At 36.8% G+C, this 24,378-nt stretch overlaps 1 protein-coding gene across 1 annotated transcript; it reads right to left on the reverse strand.

Annotated features, from left to right (window-relative positions):
• Positions 1 to 6,360: 6,360 nt before the first annotated feature.
• On the reverse strand, positions 6,361 to 8,089 carry LOC113295777. Its single transcript, XM_026544102.1, has 3 exons — positions 7,528 to 8,089; positions 7,108 to 7,443; positions 6,361 to 6,566 (listed from the first exon to the last, which is right to left on the reverse strand). The coding sequence occupies exons 1-3, from the start codon at positions 8,087 to 8,089 to the stop codon at positions 6,361 to 6,363; spliced, it is 1,104 nt and encodes a 367-aa protein (XP_026399887.1).
• Between the last annotated feature and the right edge of the window lie 16,289 nt (positions 8,090 to 24,378).

The following is a 24,378-nucleotide window of genomic DNA, read 5'->3' on the forward strand; positions in this document are numbered from 1 at the left end:
TTAATTTTTATATCCTAATTTTTGTTTCTTTCTTGATAATTAGGAAATTTTAATGGAAAATATACCAAGTTTTTGGTACAATTTTGCTAAAAACACACAATTTAGGCAAGTAAAGTCGGACGGAGGAAGTACCAAATATAAGTACCAGACAGGGTACCGAGCATGTTTAAATCGGGCATTGGCTCAGTGATTGAATTAGCCTGAGAGTACTGCCTAGAATCTTTGCTATTTCATCCATAATCTTTAACTACAAAACAGAAGCATGCTACTTGATTCATAATCTTTAACTACAAAACAGAAGCATGAATCTAGTATTCATCTCCTCCCTACATGTGGGTGTATCACCGCACTTCATTACTTACACCACTTGGACGATTAAAATAGGATTAACTACTAATTATAACACTTAAACAGGATTTTAACACCTTACTCTAGATATGAGACATCACATAACCATAATAATACTCCCCTTTCAGCATATCATTGTCCTCAAGGATGATATTTTGGAAAGTGAGCTATGATATGGGCCAAGTTCTCCTATGTTGCATCAACAAGAGTGGTGTGAGACCGGAAAATCGGTAGCTGTTAAACTGCTTGGCCATTGCCAAAAATTTATCGGGAATCCAAAGATGCAAGTGGCTTCAAAATGATTTCATCTTCAGAATCCAGTGAGGGTAGTGTAGGGATGGTGGTTGCAACAACATCAATCTTCTTTTTTAACTGAGAAACATGAAACACATGATGGATCTTGGAGCTAGGTGGAAGGTCAAGCCAATAAGCAACTTGGCCCATCGGGTTGACAATATGAAATTCTTGCGTAATGTTGTAGAAGACTGACTGTAAGGTTGTAGTTTTAAGTAAACTAAATCACCAATATCAAAGGATTTATCTTGTCAACAGACAACTTTATCCTTTCTTGTGCCTTATGAACAGACTCCTTCAAAACATCTATCACAACATCTCTTTTCTTCAAATATTCTTTTACCGAAGCTACAAAAGTAGTTGTTGCATACGAAAAGCCAAGTGAGATGGTAAGTAACCATAAAAAGCTTGAAATGGTAACATCTTCAAGCTAGTGTGGTGGTTGGTATTGTACCACCATTCTCCCAATGACTGAGGATGGTACGCAATACTCATGAGAAGATGTGTACCAAGTGTCCTGAAGAGTTCTTGCCCAAAGGTACTGGTGAAAACTTTATCTTTGTCAGAGACAACGGAGACTGGTAAGCCACGTAGCTTGGAGATGTTATTCAAGAATTCTTGAGCCACTATAATTGTTGTAAAATGATAAGTGAGCCCCAAAAAGTGACTGTGTTTGGTGAATCTGTCCACTACCATAATGACATCCTTGGTATTGGATTTCTGTAGGCCTTCAATGAAGTCCATGCTGATGTGATGCGAAGCTCGATCTAGTGTTGGAAGAGGCTGTAAAAGACCAAGGGAATAGGTATGTTCCACTTTGTTTCTTTAACGAGTATTACAGTGACTAATCAACAATAAGTTGTCTTGCTTCAATCCTCTCCAATAAAAGTAACTTTTGGCTCTCGTATAGCTACCATGTATGCCTGAATGACATTCAATAGCAGAGAAATGAATAAAATGCAAGATGTGTTGTCTTAAATTTGTAGCAGCGTCCACACAAACCTTGACTTTATACCTGAGAATGCCATCATTGTAAGTATAATGGGGAGATGTAGAAGTGTTGACCAATAGTTATGGGATCAGCTGATAGGCTACAACGTCATTTGCATAGCTCTTTATGATGTCTTGAGCCCATGTAGTAGTAGAGATAACTATGGATCTGCAGCTAGAAGTAGAGACATCAACAGATAATCTAGAGAGAGCATCTGCAGATGATGAGCCATCTTTGTTGTAATAAGTTGGTAATATTTCGCTCCATGAAGAATCTGATACTTTGTTGATCACTTCATTAACAGAAGTGTTGATGATGAAATGATGGCCAGTGAGGTAGTATCTCCACTTAGTGACAACATTGACCACAACCAAAATTTCATTTTCAGATGTAGAAAGTCCCAAAGCTTTTGGACCCAGTAGTTTGCTGTAGAAAGCAATTAGTCTTCCTTTTTGCATCATCACAGCTCCAACTCCTCTAGAACAAGCATCAATTTCCACCAAAAATTACTTCGAAAAGTCAGGAAGTCCAAGTACTGGTGTAGTACGCATGGTATTTTTGAGTGTAATGAAATCATTACTTGCTAATGGTGACCAAATGAAGGAATTTTTATGTAAGAGGTCTGTCAGAGGCTTACTAATGGCACCATATCCTTTGGAAAATTTCCTATAATAACCGGAAAGACCCAAAAATCCTCCAAATTGTTTAAGTTTGGTGGGAACAGGCCATGACTGCACGCAAGCAATCTTTTCAGGGTCAGCAGCCAGAACATTAGCTATGATGATATGACCCAAATACTCAAAGGAGGATTGTGGAAAACAACATTTAGAGTATTTAGCAAAAAGAGGACGCTCTCTAAGTAATGAAAGCACTAATGATAGATGATGAACATGCTCTGTAATGTTTGGAATATAAACCAAAATGTCATCAAAGAAAACAAGAACAAATTTTCTACGATGATGACCAAAAGCAAAATTCATGAGTGCTTGAAAATTTGCAGGTGCATTGGTGATCCCAAAGGGAATCACTTTGAATTCATAATGACCATGCTGCGTCTTAGATGTTTTTTTATGAATGTCAGGTGTATGCAATTGTGACGCCCCTAAGTCCACCTACTTACAAATCTGACTTAATTCTCAACGTTCAGAGGCATCAAGGTTCTAAAATGTCTATTGGAGCAACAATAAGAAACTCTAGTAATGGATTAACCCAAATCTAAACCCTCTCTGTAAAAATATATATAGAATCCCTCATTATCCCGACCACTACAAACTCCAGCAACACCATCGTCGAAAACGCCACGGATATCAATAATTTTTTTTTTTTTTTTTGAAATACCCTAATTAAATTAAGGTTCATTTCTCAGATTGATTGAAGCTAATTAAAGAAATTGGGTTTTGTTTTCTATAAATTTCACAAGATGAGTAAGTTTCCTAAACCTAATTTTGATAATTTTCTTTTTGATGCACTTGCATAAATACTAGTTTACATTTTATTGAATTTGTTTAGATTAAGGTTTAGAATCTGATGCAATATTTTACTAATGGATGGGATTGGTTTATCATGTATTTCCAGTGATGAAACATGGTTTCAGCATGTGTTTATGTCGAATGACTGTTTCAAATATCTTGTGTTATTACTGGATGAAACTGGTTTCGTCTTGTGTTTCCGCGGGATGAGCCTGGTTTCATCATCTGTTGATACTAGTTGAATCTGCTATACATCTTATGTTTTTACTGGATGAAACTGGTTTCCTTTTGTATTTCCACAGGATGAGCCTGGTTTCATCATGTGTTGCTACCGGATGAATATTTTGTACATCTTCCTATTTCAGATTCGATTGAATTTAGTTTTTTCCTATTTATATACTAGGATGAAATTGGTTTCATTCTGTTTGGGTTGGATTTGGTTTCGTCCATTTTTAACTAAGATGCAATTGGTTTCATCCCCGTTTTAGATTGTGTTGAATTTGATGTCTCCCATGTTTAAAATAGGATGAAACTAGTTTCATTCTGCTGTAATTTAGGTTGAAAATGATTTTATCCTGTTTTAGATTGGGTTGAATTCGATTTCTCCCATGTTTAACTAAGATGAAACTGGTTTATAAGAGATTGCAACGGGTGAATTGAGAGTAACAAATACTAATGGGGTGTTTAAGGGATTGCAACAGTTTTTTTTTATTATGGTTGATGGTCTGGGTATGTAATTGAATCAATATAGGATACTATGTGTGTAATGGATAGTAGTCCTAATATTATAGGTTTTATTGTTTCAATTAATTGAGTGAAGATATCTCACATTCAATGCTTTTAGTTGAAAAATAAGGGTTTCATTTGTTATAAAGGTGGTTCAGTTTTCATCTTTATCGTTATACTTTACTTGATTTTCTGGGTTTTTGATGTGTGTTTATCCTTTCTTCTTGTATTAGCCCTTTTCTTGTAAGTTTCAATCTTTCAATGGTGGTTACTTCTTGTTTTCCTTTTCTGGGTTTTCTTCAAATTGCTTAAAAATGGTTTATGTTTCCATTCTGTGTGAGTTTCTTATGGTTTCTGTAGTGGATGGTGGATTTCTGATTTGTGAGTTGTTTGTATTTGCAGGGACTGTTGAGATAGAGGGGGTGAATTGTGACTGAACTTCGCAGTTCGCAAGTTTGGCCTCTCTTAGAATCAGCAACAATACTCTAACAGGCGATGTTCCACCTACATTAGGGAATTCTCTAAAGCTGGCGTTCTGTAGACCTCTATTCCATAAGCTTATTCACTTCGATGCCATTGATAAATCTGAATCTCTCAGGAAATCAGCTTAGGGGTCGATTCCTTTTCAAGGTTGTCATATGTTTGAATTGTTATTTCTACCGTCTTTTCCATCTCTAAAATCCCTAGAATTGTAGAAGAACTTGTTAGCAGGTGTTTTACCTTCAGATATATGTATTTTTGGGATATAAACAAGGTTTGTCGGTCGAAAGATGAATACAAGAGCATTTTAGTATGTGAGTATAAAAGTTGGTTATTAAAGTTGGGTGACATAACCAAACAGGATATTTGAAAAGTATCGATTTGATTCTTGGGCATTTAAACAATATCAAACTTTACATGTTATTTTTTTTTTTTTGACAATGGCAAATTTCATTCGAAAAAATATACTCAGTCATAAAGGCATGACTAAGTACAACAAACAAGAAACAAAGTCAGGCTTAGAGATCAAGTCACTATAGCCTCCCAGTTACAAATGATTGTGCTCAAAGAAATGTTTTCAAAAATCTTAGTACTCCTGCACCAGCTGAAGATAGTGCATTTAACTGCAATGATTAATTGGTTAACATTTCTTCTTCTATTCCCATACAATCTGTTGTTTCGCTCAGTCCAAATGTTCCACCAAATTGCAAATGGCAACAACCCCAAAGATTCTTGTGCATATTATTCCCTTTCTTAGCAGGCCACTCCCACAAAGTTGCTTTGACAGAGACAGAAAAAACCCAACCAATGCCAAAACCGTTTAGGAAGTAATTCCGAAGTTTTAAAGTTTCAGAACACTACATGAATAAATGATTGTTTGTTTCTTGAGACTCATTGCAGAAAAGACAATCACTATTATTTATCCTGCCAGTTCTATGGAGAAAATCCAGAGTTGGAGCACCTCCATAGCAAAGGGTCCAAACAAAAAATGAAACCTTCGTTGGAACCTTTGAATTCCACAGTTGCTTATGTGGAAAAATAAGGAAACCATCCATATCCAAAGATTTATAGCAGTTACTCACTGTGAATTCTCCTCCCTCAGCAATCCATTGTATCTGATCATCTCCCCTTACTCAGCTGTCAATAATAGAAGCAAGGTCACCTAAATACTGTAGTATAAGAACAACATCATCTAGCTCAGCAGCATTTAAGTTCCTAGAAAAATCCAAATTCCAAGCTGCTTTATCTGAAATGCAATCCTTAATAGGTACATGCTTCTTTCTTGATAATTTGTAAAGTGACTTGTAAGTATCTTTAAGTGGATTATCACCATTCCACTTATCTTCCCAAAAAAGAACTCTGTCACCAGAATTCACAGTCAAGGAAGTATTCTGCAAGACATGCTCTTTAGCCTTTAAGATTCCATCCCATAAGCTACTTTTAATAGCCAATTTGAGTTCTTAGGAAAGAAATCATTCAATTCACCACCAAATTTTTGTTGAATGATTTGTTTCCAAACAGCTCTAACTTCAGAGCCATATCTCCATATCCACCTACAGTGAAGTTCCTTGTTCACCAGCTTCAACTTTTTAACCCCAATTTCTCCTCTCTTCTTAGATAGAGCATCTCTAGACCATTTTACCCAACTTCTCTTCTTAGAGTTTGCTGAAGAACCCCAAATGAAGTCTCTCATAATCTTTTCTATTTCTTTCATGACAGATGTAGGCATTTAAAACATAGAAAGATAGTAAACTGGTAAGTTAGATAAAACATTGTTCACCATTATTAATCTTTGTCCCTTAGAAAGATACCTACACTTCCAAGTAGAGAGCTTTTGATGAATTTTCTGAATTATAATTTCCCACATAATTTTACACTTTGAGTTGCTTCCCAAGGGAATGCCTAGATAATTCAGAGGCCATTGAGATAAGCTGCAACCAAAGATATTAGCATACTCAGCACCATTATGTGTATCTCCAATTCCAACAATTATACTTTTTCTGAAATTAACTTTGAGACCTGAAATCAACTCAAAAGAGAGCAAAATATTCTTCAGATTGAAACTTGTTCAGCAGTGTCATCCAACAATACAATCAGATCATCAACAAACTGAAGATGCTGAACTGAAGTTCCATTTGAAGAGATTTTGAAACCAGAAATCAACCCAGAAGAAGCAGCTTTCTTAATCATTAAAGAGAGAATTTCAACTACTAATATAAGCAGAAAAGGGGAAATGGGGTCACCCTTCTTATCCCTTTCTGAGATTTAAATAAAGAAGTAGCTTCACCATTTAGGAGTATAGAAAATCTTGAATAAGAGATACACCATTTTATCCAGCTCCTCCAAAGGTGACCAAAACCAAATCTCTCCAAAGAAATGTCTACACAACCCAATTGATGTTGTCAAAGGCTTTCTCAAAATCCACCTTGCAAACAATGCCTAAGTTATTCTCTCTTTTTCTTGAGTCAATCAGCTCAGAAGCAATCAAGATGCCATCATTTATCTGTCTCTCATGGATAAAAGCTCATTGAAATTCAGAAATAATAGAAGGCATGACATGTTTCGTTCTCTGAGCTAATAATTTAGAGATGATCTTATAAACTCCACCTATTAAACTAATAGGTCCGAAGTTATGCAAAGAAACTGCTCCACTGCATTTTGGGATCAACTTCAAGTTGGTGCACTTTAATCTCCAGTCAAGTGAAGAAGTTGACTCAAATTATTTTATCACCTTCATTAGATCATCCTTAATTACCTCTCAGGTATGCTTGAAAAATTCCATAGTAAATCCATCTGGACCAGGAGCCTTGTTAGCTCCAAAATGCCAAATTACATTCTTGACTTCCTCTTCAGAAAAAGGCTTTTCAAGTTGAATATTGTCTTCCACAGGAATAGATGGCATTTGCAGCTCATCAAACCTTGGCCAGGTAGGGAATTGCTCAGAAAAAAAGTTAGAGTAAAAGTTAACATCTTCTGCAGATATCTTTGATTTATCATAAGACAAATCACCATCTATTCTTAAACAATTGATGTTATTCAGCTTAGATTTATAAGAAGCAAGTTGATGAACATATCTTGTATTTCTCTCATCATCTTTAGACCACTTACCTTTAGATCTTTGACCCCATTTTCTATCTAGATTTAAAGAAACATGCTTTTCTTTTGCATTCTATCTCTGAACAATATCATCAGTATTGAGAATAACAAATTCTTCCATACAATCAATAACATCTATTTCCTTTTCAAGATAATCCAGCTGAATTTGGAGGTCACCTAAAGATTTCCTCCGAGCTTTAATAAGAACTTTTAAGCCTTGAAGTTTCTTAGCAAACACAAAACTTGGTCTACCAGAAAAAACTAGACTAGCCCACCACAATTTCATATTATCCAAAAAAGAAGGATGAAACAACAAGTAATTATCAAATCTGAATGGAGAAACAGGCTTCATTACAGAATTACAATTCATCATAATTGGACAATGATCAAAAATGGGTCTCTTGAGTCTCATTTGCATTAAAGAAGGACAATGATCTTGAAAATCTCCATTAACAAGGAATCTATCCAACCTAATCAAAAGTGGATGCTGCTGAGAATTAGTCCAAGTAAACTTACCTCCATTCGGTGGCAAGTCAATGAGGGAATGTTGTTTAACAAATTTCTTGAAAAATTTCCTAGAAGCCAGACAACCTTCAGGTTTGTTCCTTTCTGGTTGGAACAAGATAGCATTAAAATCACCTCCCACTATCCAAGGCTCATCAAAAAGAATCTGAATATCATTCATCCCAGCCCAAAACTGTTTATAGTAACCATTGTCAGAAGCACCATAAACTTAAGTAAAAGCCCACCTGAAACCATCAGCAACATTCTTGAATTTGATTGTGAGAGAGAAGGCCCCTAGAAGACTATCCTCCATTTCCACCACACCATCTTTCCACATAACAATAATTCCTCCAGATGCACCATTAATTCCACATGATGGAATGTGAATATATTTGCAACCATTATTGCCCCAAAGAGACCTAGTAAGAGCATCATCCACCAATTCCTTCTTAGACTCTTGAGTTGAACAAATAGTGATGTTGTTTCGCCGGATAACATTTCTAATTGCAATCACCTTGGTGTCTTGACCCAAGCCATTAATGTTCCACAACATGATTTTATGATCCATTAAGATCTTGAGAAGCCCTAGAATTCAAAATTGGGTTAAAACCATCCAAATCATAGGATTCGAATTCTGCAACATCAGAAACTGCATCAATACAGTCATTATCAGTGGATTCATCAATTGGTTCAACATCCTCCTGGTCAAATGATCCCTAACCATCAGCATCTTCTACGTCAGGAATTTCCATGTTATTAACCGGTGATGCATTCCTGATCACCATACTTTCACATATTTCAACTGTTTTAGGATGTTCACATGAAATCCCCATTCCCTATGCTGAAATCAATGTGACTTTTTTTTATCTTAGATGAAATATTAGTATTCACCTTAAAAGGAGTAGAGTGAAGAGGTTGAAGTATGGTATTTTCTGAAATCTCCAACGTTCCGTTATTTGAAATATCATTATTCAAATTTTGATCCAACGCTGCATGATGATTTGAGATAGACGGAGGAGATTCCGAGAGTGGTAACGAGTCAGACTTATTCAAAACCTGAACCGAGGTAGAGTCAAAAGGTGAGTCAGACTTACTCCTCATTTGGTTCTTAAATTGGTTTGATGAATCTGAACCCAAATTTGAACCCGAATCCAGATGATCATGGGCAGGAGTTAAATTCAAAAAATTAGGGTCGAATCCGGGTTCCTTAAGAGGATCCGACAGAACCCCCCACCCTACCCCACCCCCATCTGGCCCATATTTTGATCAAATAAATCAAGAGTTCGCGAGTCATGAGCAGGAGCGAGATTCAAAAATCTAGAGCCGAAACCTGAGTTTGTATCCAAACCCGTAGATAACGCTCCCCCCATCTGGCTCATATGTCGACCCGCTTTTTTCTTCCTTACAGTAACCCAAGGAATTATCGTTTCATCATTAGATGGAAATGATTCTTGAGAAGAAGGCCCAACATCACACTTCAAAGGCCCAAATTTGTCTCCTTCAAGCTGTGCGTCTTTAGAAGATTGGGCACCCCTTAACTGAATGTGGGATACACGTTTCCAAACTTTCTCCACCTTTTTTGGCGTCTTTTTAGAAGAAGAGTTTGAATTTGAAGAAGATGTATTATGTGACTTATTTTTCGGCATATATTTAGCATGCACTGAAAGATTTCCTTGAGAACTTTCGTTTGACTGCGAAGAAGTAGGATTTGCAAGCATTATATCATTATCTTGATCATGAATATTCTGATGATCCGGAATCACCAGTTTTGATTGATAGATGGAACGATAATATGCTGATGGTTTAAGAAATTATCAGTATAATCGTGGATCCATTCGATACTCAACCAACTGCCTCTGTAAGAAACAACAACTGGGATTTTACAGAGATCAGCATGGACCTTTATTTTGCAACTGTTAAGTTTCGAAAAGTCACTTGATGATTTATGAATCTCCACTACTCGTCCCCAAGGATAAACAATAGCTTCCAGATTTTTAATATCCCAGAGATGAAAGGATAGACCTCTAATACATATCCAGTGAAGACCCATATCTATATAAGATAACTGTTCATCAGATTTCCATTGTCTTAGGTATAATTGTGTTTTACCCAAAGATATAACTTGTTCCTCCTTGAATAGCTCATATATTGAGATATTTTTTGCCTCAAAGAAAACAATACGAGAATTGATGCTTCTTAGACCCAAATCACCCGACCAGATAAAGTGTTTTTTTCAACCCAATAGAGATACGCATCAATCCAAGATGAGGACCCTTAGTTTCAACAACAACTCCTAAATGATGATTATTATCTTCCTTAGCTACATGAAGCCTTGGAAAATCATTGGATTTCGGACAAAATTATTTTGTTGATGATTCCGAGGAATCAAAGATGCCCAGAAAGTATTCCAGATTTCTCCTTCTTTCCCACTAGGAATACAGATGAAACTGAAACTTGAATCAAGTTCAAATCTTGATATCTTTAGATAATCACCTTTAAGATTAGAGCACATTTCCAGAAGCAATACTATCTGATTAAATCTCTGTGACCATTTTTCTGGCTTTCTACCCAAGAAAGAAACAGCTTTCACAGTGAGAGACTGGATCCAGTCAATCGCCTCTTGTGGAATAAAGATCCAACTTTGACAGCCCCTGAAATATTCATTAATCTTTATCTCCTTTGACCACCTCTTTTCTTCCATGATGAAACGAAAGTTTTTGATTCAAACGAGATCGTAGCCATGCAAAAAGAAAAAACAAAAAAAATAGCGAAAGGAATAAACTCTACTACCCAATAAATCACGGCCCCAAGGGGAAGGATCAAAGATCCGTCCTTGGACATCGGTGATGTTCAGAATAGCACACTTCTACCATGAATCAATCACAAGGATTAACTGGTGGGCCCGGGAAAGTGTATAAAATTGAAGAGCAATGAAAACGGGCCTACAGTAATACCGCAAGTGCACGGTCGTCGGTTGTAGCTCGTGCAAGTACGGGTCGATCCACAGAGACTGGGTGTGTTTGGAGTTCTCTAGCTATTTTGGGCTCTAATTTGTTATTGGGCTATGAATAATCAATGGGCTTTTGAGTGGTTTTGATGGGCTGAACTTGGGTTCAGTTGGTTTCTGATGTGAATTGAACTGGGCTTGATCTTTGGATTGAACTGGGTCTTTGCCTTAGTAAACTGGGCTTCAGTTTGTACAAACAATGGACAGTGGGCTTAGAGAGTTTTTGGTCAAGAAGAAAAGAAGTGACTAGGAGAGACATGTAACAGTGAGCAACAATGGCTCTAGGCCAAAACAGCAAAGATAGAGGAAAAAGGCAGTGAGGCAATAATACAAAGGCAGTTAGCCTAAGGCAAAGACAATGAAGAAAATTAAACAAGACAATGACTAAACAGCAAAGAACTAAACAACAGTGCACTAAACAAAGCAGTGACAAAAGATTGTGAAAGTGATGAAGATAGTAGTGAAATAATGAGGCAATGGATGATAAAACAATAAACACAAGGTAATAGTGAAGTAAATGTGACAGTACAATGAAACTACAAGCAGAGAACAATGGAACCAAGGCCTAAGCCAAGGGCAGGGGAGATGGTGAAGGTGAAATGGTGAAGGTGAGCCTAGGCATACTACTAGAGTGGGAAGAGAACCAGCTTGCTCACAGTCACTAGTGAGCACTAGTTTCTCCCCACTGCTCAATCAATCCAATGCTTCACAGGCTTTAGCCTAACATTCACACAAAACAGTAAACAAGACAGAGATAACATAGTAACATACACAAATCAGGAGCATTTACAGTGAAATTAAACAGTGCAACATTCTAATTAAACTATCCTAACATAGATTAAACAATGAAACATTAACAAAATTTACAAAATAAAATTAACAGTAACACAGACAATTAACAGCAAACACTAAGAATAAAATTGAAAATTGAAATTAACTGAATTTGAAATTAAAACTAACCTAAACATGGAATTAAACAAAAGTATGGAATTGAAATTTGGACAGTGGCAGCAAATGAAGAACCCTAAATTAACAGAACCCTAACTGTTTATGAAATTGAAATTAGAATTTTACAAACTAAAATTAAACCTAATTGGTAACTTGGCTAGTCCAAGAACAGTTTTCTACAACACCCCAGCTCTCAATTTATAGTTCTATACATTTTCCCCAAATTCCCCCCCCCCCCCCCCCCCAAAACAGTTGAGGCTAGGGTTAGGGATTACTCACCCAATTTGACACAACCACTCCAGTTTGATGTCGACCCATGCTTCTATTTGTCCACCTCTACCTCTCCATGCCTTTCAATTTCTCTAGCACACGTTAATCCATCAACCCATAACCTAGGGTTTAGGTTAGGTAATAAGTTGATGGGATAAAGGGCTAGAAGGATGGGGGAAGCTATCAATCGCGTGTAGGATGATAGGGTGGCAGTGTGTGAGCTCGAGGTGGTTGTGGCAGGGCGTTTGGTGGCGCGGCAGGGAGAAGGTGGTGGAGGTGAGGCTGTTGCAGACGGAGGTGAGGGAAGATGGAGTCGATGGAGAAGAGATTAGGTGCTGTTTGGTTTAGGGTATAGGTTTCTGGGTACTCGGGTGTTGAGCGGGTGTAGCGAACTTTGATGCACAGCAAGTAAAGAGCGTTGGATGATCCCATATAGATTGAATCGAACGGCTACGATGGAGAGGTATGTGGTGACCGTCGGATTATGAGATACAACAAAATTGACGACATCAGATGGAGTTAGGTGTTGTAGTGTTAAGCGGAAGTATCTGGGTTTGATGCGCAGGCAAAGAAGCGATCGTTGGATTCAACTACAATCTAATCTGAAGGCTTGGAATTTAGGAGCTGTGGTGTTTGTCAGAGACTTCAGATTTTGATGATCTACGAAGGAGCGACCGTAGGATTTCGATGTAATCCCATCTAACGGATGAGAATGGAAGCGGGTATGGATATAGAAAATGGGTTTGGGTAAGGGTTTTGGGCCTTGGGTATGCCAAGCCCATATCTTCTTTAAGAACAATTCTTCCTTCTTGAGCCCATTCCTAGCTTTTTGGACGTGCGCTCCATTCTTTGCGGCTTCCTTGCGTAATTTCTTCCGGCTTTTCACTACTTTTCTGCTCTTTTCCGCTCCGCAAGTCATCCAGACTTTATTTATTACCTAAAAATGCAAAATTAAGTAAGAAAAATATTTATTCTTGAAAACAATGAAAATACAGAATATGGGATAAAATGTAGAATTAATGCACAAAAGATGAGTTAAATGCCAAGAAAAATATATAGAAATATGCACTTTTTAGCACTCATCAAATACCCCCAAACCTGAATTTTACTTGTCCTCAAGTAAAACAAAACTAAGGAAATCCTACCTATACCACTGTCGCTGGTCTCTCGAATGCATTTAGCATATGCTCTAAGCCTTTTAAACCACTAAGTGTCCCTAGTGGACGAGTTAAGTCTCGTGAAGGTTTGCTTAGAACGTACCTACAAAGTTCTAGGTCAAAATATAAGCTCAGATTCCATCAAATGTGACATGTGCAAGTCAGTTAAGCTCACAGAAAAATGGAGATGTCAATCTAGCTATCAAAGGCACAATCCTAGCACTGATAACAAAAAAAGACATGTGATAAGAGTGTAAAGTGTATCTACACATGTGTAAAGAAAGATCGGATGTTATGACTACTAATCACCAAGAGATAGTTTCTCAGGCTAAGAACCGAGGTCGAAATCTAGCTAGCTGTCCGGACTTTACGAGAATTGTGAATGAGTTGGAGGTGTTTCACAATTACTCGCGTTGTACATCAATGGCATACACCCTTCCTTGCTTATTACAATGAAACAACAAAATGACTCTTTACATGACTCTTATTTACATTGACTACTCTCTTTTATTTTTGGAACAAGAGAGGATGGAATTGATAAATACTTGATTTTTTTTTTTTTTTTTCTGAATATATACATCGTTTTTTTTTTTTTTTTTTTTTTGAACAAGGAAACACTTTTGATACATAAGGAAAAAGAAACAAAAAATTACATGACACTTTGCAAGAGGTAGCCCTTTTTGATGCACCCAGTTAAATTCGATGGTTGTCTTTCTTAATGTAACCTCCACCTTCTATCCCAACCAACCAAAGAACAAGCTAGTCAAGTTTCGTTCAGTATTCTAAAGTGATTGGCAATCGTGACTTCCTATCAAACACCTTGAAGATCGAGGCTATACATGTATTGGTAGATCGTGCGCGTGCAAATTTCTTATCACTATGTGAATTGTGCTAGAATCAGGGTGCCTAAATATCTAGATTAAGACTCCTAATAATTACATATTTGCACAAGAGTCAACATTTCAAGGTAAATGAGCTCCATTTTTTATGATTTTTCATTTTTTAATTTTTTTGGAATTTTTCAATTTTTTCAAAAAGATGGAGTTTTGTTTTCAATTATGGCATATTATCGTGGTATCTACTCTATACCCCCAAACCTAAACTAAACATTGTCCTCAATGTTTCAAAATATGGAAAGAATTAAAATGCAACATATGGAAAGGGACATGCTGAGTAGAGTAAAAGGAGAGAGAATACCCGATTTCGGCGAAAGCAGAATTAAAACTCTGTTATCCAAGGCAAAACTCCAACATATTCGGAGTCCAATGGATGAGCACAAAATATATACAAAAGAAAATTTAACTAACACATTATCTACAAGAAAATTTGGTTTTTAATGGGATTGGACTTTTTGGGAAAAATTTGGTTTTGTTGGGAGAAATTTGGTTTTGGCGGGAGACATTTGGTTTTGGCGGGAGACAATTGGAAACTTTTTTTTTTTTTTTTTTTTTTTAAAAAGAAAATAAAATTTGGTTTTTGAATGGGAGCAAGCCCACTGTTGGTTTTGTGTTTGCTTTGGCTCAGCTGGTTTTGAAAACGTTTGGTGAAACTGAGTCCAAAATCTCGGCCTAGAATTTGGGTACTCGGCCCACTAACGAGTTAACCTAGCGTGATCGGTTACAAGCTCAGCTGGGTTTAAAAACCCAGAATACAAAATACAAGTCCAATGAAAGAATTTAAACAAGCCCACAAATTAAACAAACAAGCCCACAAAAATTAATTACAAACCCAACAGAAAATAAAAAACCCAAAAATTGGCTTTAATATTACAAGCCCACAATTAAAAATTGGAAGCCCACAATTCGGGTTCTCTGAATGGGTTTACCTTTTTAGCACAACCCAGCTGCTCTGATATTGTTGCAAAAACCCAGTTGGGCTTTGGTTCTTTTCCTTGGTGGCGTCCCAGCAGAGGAAAAACAGGTTCAGAACAGCAGGTCCAACAGCAAATGAAGTGAAGCAGATGCAGATGCAAATGCTATGCAGTGAAATGCAAAAATAGCTAATAAAACTACAAGAAAAACACAGCACCAATCCCCGGCAGCGGCGCCAAAAACTTGGTGGGCCCAGGAAAGTGTATAAAATTGAAGAGCAATGAAAACGGGCCTACAGTAATACCGCAAGTGCACGGTCGTCGGTTGTAGCTCGTGCAAGTACGGGTCGATCCACAGAGACTGGGTGTGTTTGGAGTTCTCTAGTTATTTTGGGCTCTAATTTGTTATTGGGCTATGAATAATCAATGGGCTTTTGAGTGGTTTTGATGGGCTGAACTTGGGTTCAGTTGGTTTCTGATGTGAATTGAACTGGGCTTGATCTTTGGATTGAACTGGGTCTTTGCCTTAGTGAACTGGGCTTCAGTTTGTACAAACAATGGACAGTGGGCTTAGAGAGTTTTTGGTCAAGAAGAAAAGAAGTGACCAGGAGAGACAGGTAACAATGAGCAACAATGGCTCTAGGCCAAAACAGCAAAGATAGAGGAAAAAGGCAGTGAGGCAATAATACAAAGGCAGTTAGCCTAAGGCAAAGACAATGAAGAAAATTAAACAAGACAATGACTAAACAGCAAAGAACTAAACAACAGTGCACTAAACAAAGCAGTGACAAAAGATTGTGAAAGTGATGAAGATAGTAGTGAAATAATGAGGCAATGGATGATAAAACAATAAACACAAGGTAATAGTGAAGTAAATGTGACAGTACAATGAAACTACAAGCAGAGAACAATGGAACCAAGGCCTAAGCCAAGGGCAGGGGAGATGGTGAAGGTGAAATGGTGAAGGTGAGCCTAGGCATACTACTAGAGTGGGAAGAGAACCAGCTTGCTCACAGTCACTAGTGAGCACTAGTTTCTCCCCACTGCTCAATCAATCCAATGCTTCACAGGCTTTAGCCTAACATTCACACAAAACAGTAAACAAGACAGAGATAACATAGTAACATACACAAATCAGGAGCATTTACAGTGAAATTAAACAGTGCAACATTCTAATTAAACTATCCTAACATAGATTAAACAATGAAACATTAACAAAATTTACAAAATAAAATTAACAGTAACACAGACAATTAACAGCAAACACTAAGAATAAAATTGAAAATTGAAATTAACTGAATTTGAAATTAAAACTAACCTAAACATGGAATTAAACAATAAAGTATGGAATTGAAATTTGGACAGTGGCAGCAAATGAAGAACCCTAAATTAACAGAACCCTAACTGTTTATGAAATTGAAATTAGAATTTTACAAACTAAAATTAAACCTAATTGGTAACTTGGCTAGTCCAAGAACAGTTTTCTTCAACACCCCAGCGCTCAATTTATAGTTCTACACATTTTTCCCCAAACTCCCCCCCCCCCAAAACAGTTGAGGCTAGGGTTAGGGATTACTCACCCAATTTGACACAACCACTCCAGTTTGATGTCGACCCATGCTTCTATTTGTCCTCCTCTACCTCTCCATGCCTTCAATTTCTCTCTAGCACACGTTAATCCATCAACCCATAACCTAGGGTTTAGGTTAGGTAATAAGTTGATGGGATAAAGGGCTAGAAGGATGGGGGAAGCTATCAATCGCGTGTAGGATGATAGGGTGGCAGTGTGTGAGCTCGAGGTGGTTGTGGCAGGGCGTTTGGTGGCGCGGCAGGGAGAAGGTGGTGGAGGTGAGGCTGTTGCAGACGGAGGTGAGGGAAGATGGAGTCGATGGAGAAGAGATTAGGTGCTGTTTGGTTTAGGGTATAGGGTTCTGGGTACTCGGGTGTTGAGCGGGTGTAGAGAACTTTGATGAACAACAAGTAAAGAGCGTTGGATGATCCCATATAGATTGAATCGAACGGCTACGATGGAGAGGTATGTGGTGACCGTTGGATTATGAGATACAACAAAATTGACGACATCAGATGGAGTTAGGTGTTGTAGTGTTAAGCGGAAGTATCTGGGTTTGATGCGCAGGCAAAGAAGCGATCGTTGGATTCAACTACAATCTAATCTGAAGGCTTGGAATTTAGGTGCTGTGGTGTTTGTCAGAGACTTCAGATTTTGATGATCTACGAAGAAGCGACCGTAGGATTTCGATGTAATCCCATCTAACGGATGAGAATGGAAGCGGGTATGGATATAGAAAATGGGTTTGGGTAAGGGTTTTGGGCCTTGGGTATGCCAAGCCCATATCTTCTTTAAGAACAATTCTTCCTTCTTGAGCCCATTCCTAGCTTTTTGGACGTGCGCTCCATTCTTTGCGGCTTCCTTGCGTAATTTCTTCCGGCTTTTCACTACTTTTCTGCTCTTTTCCGCTCCGCAAGTCATCCAGACTTTATTTATTACCTAAAAATGCAAAATTAAGTAAGAAAAATATTTATTCTTGAAAACAATGAAAATACAGAATATGGGATAAAATGTAGAATTAATGCACAAAAGATGAGTTAAATGCCAAGAAAAATATATAAAAATATGCACTTTTTAGCACTCATCATTGACACCAGTAGAAGGCTGAGTTCTATAACGGAGATCGCCATTTTCTGGAAGCTCCGTAACGTTCGGAGAAGAGATACCATCTTTCTCCTTTACATGTCTTTTTCGCCCAGGAATTACTGTTTCGTTGACCCGTTTTGTGATTAACTACTGATTAAAACACTTAAACATGATTGTAACACCCTACTCCAGATATGGGAACATCAAAAAAAGAATAAAAAGCTTATTGTAGGGGCGGCATAGTTTATTAGAGGGGTGGCATTGTGATAGTAATGTCCCTTTAGTTGGTTAGGAGATGTCCTAAAGGGGATGTAAATTGACTAGATTACCCTTTTCACCTTAAATCAACCAAAATCAAATCAATTTTTTTAAACCTAATGAATCAGAAAAAATCAAATCAGTTTTTTTTCATCACCTTCTCCATCTTCTCTTCTCCTCCATTAAAACTGAAAATTTCATCGTCTTCGATTAATCGGCGATTTGAAAAATGTTTGGAAAAACCCAGTTAGGGTTTAGTTTATCGTGTTGGATTTAAGTTAAATTTGTATCAAAAATTAGGGTTTTGTATGAAAATTGAAATTGAAATTTCTGGTTGCATGTGAGTTACGGTTGGTAATAACTCAAATACGAACCGTAACTGTAGATTGGGTTGATGTTACGGTTGGTTTTAACTCAAATACCAACTGTAAGTTCTTAGTTTTGAGAAATATGTTCAGTTACGGTTTGTATTTGTATCATATTTATCAACCGTAATTGTGTTATGGTTTGTTACTCAAACAACCATACCAATTGTAAATAATCCTGTGTCTTAAGAATTTATCAAATAATGATTTACGGTTCAAAAGTTAAGTTGACACACCAACCGTACGGTAGTTACGGTTGGTCTCGATTCATTAGTTACCTACCGTAATTTAGTTACGGTTGTTGTCCAAATTTAATTACCAACCGTAACTGGTTTTACGATTGGATCTTCCCCAAATTTAACCAGTTACGGTTGGTATTCGATAACTTACGAACCGTAACTAAGAGTCACGGTTGGTCACGTGCAAAATTGCAACCGTAAGTTCTTCTGAAAATTTAAAAGTTTTGATTTTGTTACGTACTTTAGATAATTTCGAGCGAGAAAAAGCTAATGGGAACTAATTTAGAAGTATACCGGGTCACTGGAATCACTCATTTTGGTTGAGTGAATCAAAATCTAGGGTTTCACAAATATCACAAAAGTTTTTCTTTTTCTTCTCCTCTGATTTTTTTTTGAACTCTATAAATCTAATTTTATTTTGATTTTGAGTTAATATAAGTGAAATTAATCATTAACACTAAACTTGATTATCATCACTAAATTAGGTTATCAATAATGAGGATTAATTTGTCATTTCCAATTTTTTTTATAAGGGACACCTTGAATGATCATGTAATGACCCTTTTTGTCCTATTAGAATGCCGTCCCTCTAATAAATCATGCCGCCCCTATACTAAGCTTGAAAATAAATGAGTTCAAGTCTATTTTCCATCCCTCGATAATGTTCCCCAATAACAATCGACTAGCGCGAGTATGCCTTGGACAGAAAAACTGGAGCAATGCGTATAAGAGACCGCTGGGTGAAAAGAGTTCAAAGTACAAATATCCGCCGGAGTCCCGGACACTTGTCAGATATCGGACACGTTGATACCTCTAGCCAAAATCGCTATGTTTGGGATTTAGGGTTTTCCAGTGAATCATTTATACAATCACAAACAGTGATTATCGTGAAGAAGTGAATCTTAATCCAATCTTCTTCATTCCACTAAAGAAAACCAATGAATCACCTCCTCATCAGAAGGATAACATCCAGTCACTCATCACTTGCTAAACCTCCGTTCCTCGAGCACAACAATAATGTTAATACAGTCCAGCAGCCTCCTCCTTTGATTCTAATCACAACTAGAATCAGAAGAAGAAGTTATGTTTCACCATCAGGTAAACTTGAATTTAACAGCAGAAGAAGAAGTTATGTTTCACCATCAGGTAAATTTGAATTTATGAAAAAAAGAAAAAAGAAAACTCTTTGAAGTAAAAGTACTCAATCAGTCCATACCTGGTCAAATCAAGAAACTTGATGAAGCATTAGGATACTTTGATAAATTGGTTTCACTGAATCCCTTGCCATCTATTGAAACATTCAACCATCTATTCATTTCAATCTCAAAACTTAGATGTCATTCTTCTGTTTTTCCACTGTATGACAAGATGAAATGGATTGGTATTAGAGCTGGCAAACCAAGCCAAAACCCGCGGGTTGGCCCGTCCCGTCCCGTGAAAACCCGCACCCGTCCCGGCTGGTAACTAAACAAGACGGGCGCGGGTTGTACAATTAGTGGCTTGTGAAGAAACGGGTTAACTCGGCCCGTACCATGAAACTCGCGATCTGGCCCGTAACCCGTAATTTTATACCCTGCTGAAACTGAAACACGTAGCTTGTTACGTGTCATCCAAATCTCCATCGTATAAAACGGGAAAACCCTAAGCTTTCCTATCTTTCTTCTTCGGTTCTTCCTCTTTTTTTCTTCTTCCCTGACTCAGAGAGAGTCTCCTGAGTCCTGACGCACAGAACAACTGAACATCAAAGGCAGTTAATTTGATCTAAAGATTCAAGGCTAGCAGGTAATCAGATTTTAATTTTTGTTTTCTTCTTTATTTTCTTCTTCTAGGAATCTAGGGTTTTACATAGGAATCCCAACAAATCTTTAATATTCTTAGTATTGTTGTGAACTTGTGATTGTGATTCTGTGAAGATAGGTAATCTTTAATTTTCTTAATTTCATGATGTTTCAGTTCTTACCACAAAAAAAGGGTTTTTTCTTAATCTTTAATTTTTTATTACTCATTAGTTTTGCTTGGTTTAAAGGCTTTAGTTGATTTGGTGATTTGATTTCTGTGAGCCAATCAATGGGTATTCACAATTTCGTCTAATTTGTGGATAGTTAAGTTTTTAGTTGAAATCCTTAAGAATATTAACATGCATGTGGTTTGGTTTATTGGTTAAGTTTTTAGTTGATCAATTAGTTTTTACCATCTTATGTTACATTTAATCATGTATTGGGAATTGGGATCATTATCAAAACTAAAGTGTTATTTGGAATTGCAGACCAGATGTTGAAATGGAATTGCAGACCAGATGTTGTTTCATATAATGCAATTCTTGATTTAAGTCAGGGTCTTAGACTCTTAGTCTTACACTGTTACTGCTTATTGGTGTCTCCATCTTTTTTTTTATCACATGAATTCTTGTTGAAACATGGAATGACAGTTTTAACTGAATTAAATTTCTTACTGTTGTGGCCTGTGGGTCTTGAGATTTTTTATGTTCTTTACAGAGATTTAGGGGATTTGTTTGAGTTGTTTGTTTTGTTAGATGCTATTGTTTTGGGTGACTTGAAAATGCATGTACTATAATAGTTTTGTTGGATGTATATGCATTTTTTCAATTTCTGTTTATGTAATTTTCATGTTTCTGAATGACTCTTTGACTTGTTCTTTGTGGCCGCTCCATCCATTTCAGGATGTCAAGAACAAGAGTTACCAGAACCAGACCATTACAACGATGTTATGAGTGCTGATGATGAAGATGATGATGTTGAGATGCTAGATTCTGTGAATGAGGATCCAACTGTTGGTTGTGCACCTGAACAAGTTGCATGTGGAAAGAAAAATAGACTTAGATCCGAAGTTTGGGAATTTTTTAAACTCGTTAAGTATAAGGATGGTACAACGAAGGGGGTGTGCAAGGCTTGTAATGTAGGATATAAATATGAAAGCCAAAGAGGTGGAACCTCAGCCATGAAAAGGCATAAGTGCATTAAACGTCAGTCTATGGACGTAGGGCAGATGATATTAGCTTCACAAAATAGCCAGCTGTCTACCCGTGTACGCAAGGTTGATCAAATGAAATTACGGGATTTGTTCTCAGCTTTACTCATTGCAAGAAATGTTCCATTTGCTTTGGTGGAGTGGAAAGATTTTAGGGATATATGTGCTTATTTAAATGATGACTTTAAACCAATATCAAGGAATACTGGGAAAGCCGATGTGGTAAAGAAACATAAAGAACAAAAAGAAGTTATTCGCAACAGATTGAAACTTGCTCCAGGTATGATTCAAAATTTCAAATCCTAATGACCCATATGATTTGTTTATACTTTTATAATGTGTATGACTTACCCTTACAGGTAGGATATGTCTAACATCAGACATGTGGACTTCTGTAACAACTACTGGATATATAAGCTTAACTGCGCACTATCTTGATAAAGATTGGGTATTGCAAAAGAAGCTTCTGAATTTCTCTCCCCTTCCACCACCTCATACAGGTAAAGCACTTAATTTTATTTCTTTATTATCTTAAATATAATTTCATGTTAACTTATTCCCCTTTCTACTACCTCAAACAGGTGAACACCTTTCTTCTAAGTTATTTGCAATGATAGAAGATTGGGGAATTGAAGACAAGGTATCCAACATCACCTTGGATAATGCTGCAAATAACGGAGCTTGTGCTGGAATTATGAAGAGTAGACTTGTTGCAAAGAAGATCTTGTTGAACGATGGAAAATACTTTCATGTGCGTTGTTGTGCTCATATCTTAGCTCTTATTGTAAAAGAAGGACTTACGAAGATTGATCCATCCGTGCTTAAGATTCGAGCGTCAGTGAAGTCCCTTAAAAAGTCCCAAGTAAGAAAACAAAAGTTCTTGGACATTGTTGAAACTTTAGGAATGTCTGGTCTGAAAAAGGGTATTCGGCAAGACGTAAAGACAAGGTGGGATTCCACTTCTATCCTGTTATAAATTATAAAGTTGGAGAATTGTATAATTTGTATTAATGTTTTTTTAGATACTCACTGAATGTTTGTTTTATGCAGGTGGAATTCAACTTATCTTATGTTAGACAGTTGTATCTTGTATAAGCCAGTTTTCTCTCATTTGAAGTTGGTGGATTCAGACTATGAAGACTGTCCAACTAATGAAGAATGGGAACAAATTGAAGTAGTCACAAAGTTTCTCAAGGTGTTTCATGAACTCACAAAGGTTTTTTCTGGTAGTAAGTATCCTACTTCCAATCTGTATTTTGAAAGAATTTGTCAAGTTCAGGTGTTACTAAAGAAAGAGAGCATAAGTAATATTGAATTCATTAGGAACATGGTAAAAGAGATGCAAGCAAAATTTGATAGTTACTGGAAGGAGTTGAGTCCTATATTGGCTATGGCAGTTGTGTTAGATCCTAGATCGAAAATGAATTTTGTGAAATTTACTTACTCCAAGTTGTATCCTGATGAGAGAGAATTAGAATGTCAAGTTAATAAAGTGCATAGTAATATAAAAGCACTTTTTAATGAGTATTACACCTTGTCAAGTTCAAGAGCTTCCAACAGTTGTGCAGCTCAAAATTTGAGTGTTCAAAATGGTGGGAATTTTGCTGCCCAAGAAGGGAGTGATTTTTTTCAGGTAATTTCAACTTTTATGTTCAGTTTGATTCATTTTAGTTCTTCATGATTGGTATAAGTCTGCAAAACATGTTCTTTTTTTTTTAATACAAGATGATAACTTTGTAATTCCTACGATAGAAAGATGATAACTTTGTTAGTATCTCTTGATAATTCACAATTGGAATCTATGTTAAGTATTTATGTGGTTTGATCTTTCAATGATGCCTGATTCTGATGCTATATATGTTTAATACAAGATGATAACTTTGAACCCAGATTTAATATGTCAATGTAAACTCTGAGCATGCCATATATCGTTTATTTGTCATTATAATTACTTATGATAGAATGAGGAATGTACCCAAGAATTGGTTGTTGGATTGTTTGGGATTCTGTGTCTTGATATCTAGTGTGTATGAGTGTATGAATTCCTTTACCGGGCTTCGGTTAGAACTAGGTGGTGGAGTTTTTCTTTTTAAAGTTACTGACTTTAAGGGTATTGTCAACAGGAATATGTTGCAACACAGGAACGTGGTGGTAATGTATTAACTGACTTGTCAGAGTTAGATGAATATCTTGGCGAGACGTACAAAGGTTGTCTAAATTCACTAGACATCCTAAACTATTGGAAGAACCATGAACAACAATATCCAGTACTTTTAAGAATGGCAGGGGATATTTTGTCAATTATTATTTCAACCGTCGCATCGGAGTCTGAATTTAGCATTGGAGGAAGGGTGATTGATCGATTTCGCAGTTCCTTATTACCTGAAAATGCTGAGGCGTTAATAACAACTCGTGATTGGGAATATGGAATTGGTAAGTAAATCAATAATATTTTATTTAGTTGAGTGTCTAAATCTTATCTATAACATTGGTTGTTTTATTATGATCCATATAGGAAAAGAAGATATGGATGAGGACAATGTGATCGTTGAAGAAGATATATTAGGATTTGAACCTGGCGCAGTGGAGGATGTGGAGGAAGTAAGTTCTTATGCGTCTAGTTAGTATGCGTACTTCTTCAATATAAAGCGGGGTAATTATGCAAATTCCATGTTTTTGACTTGAATCTTTTTTTTGTTTGGTTTATATTTTCTTGAAATTACAGATTCATATTGAATAGTTGGAGCAACTCAAAGATAAACATGGAATATG

Source organism: Papaver somniferum, chromosome 7 (assembly GCF_003573695.1).
Source record: "Papaver somniferum cultivar HN1 chromosome 7, ASM357369v1, whole genome shotgun sequence".
Taxonomy (NCBI): Eukaryota; Viridiplantae; Streptophyta; class Magnoliopsida; order Ranunculales; family Papaveraceae; genus Papaver; species Papaver somniferum.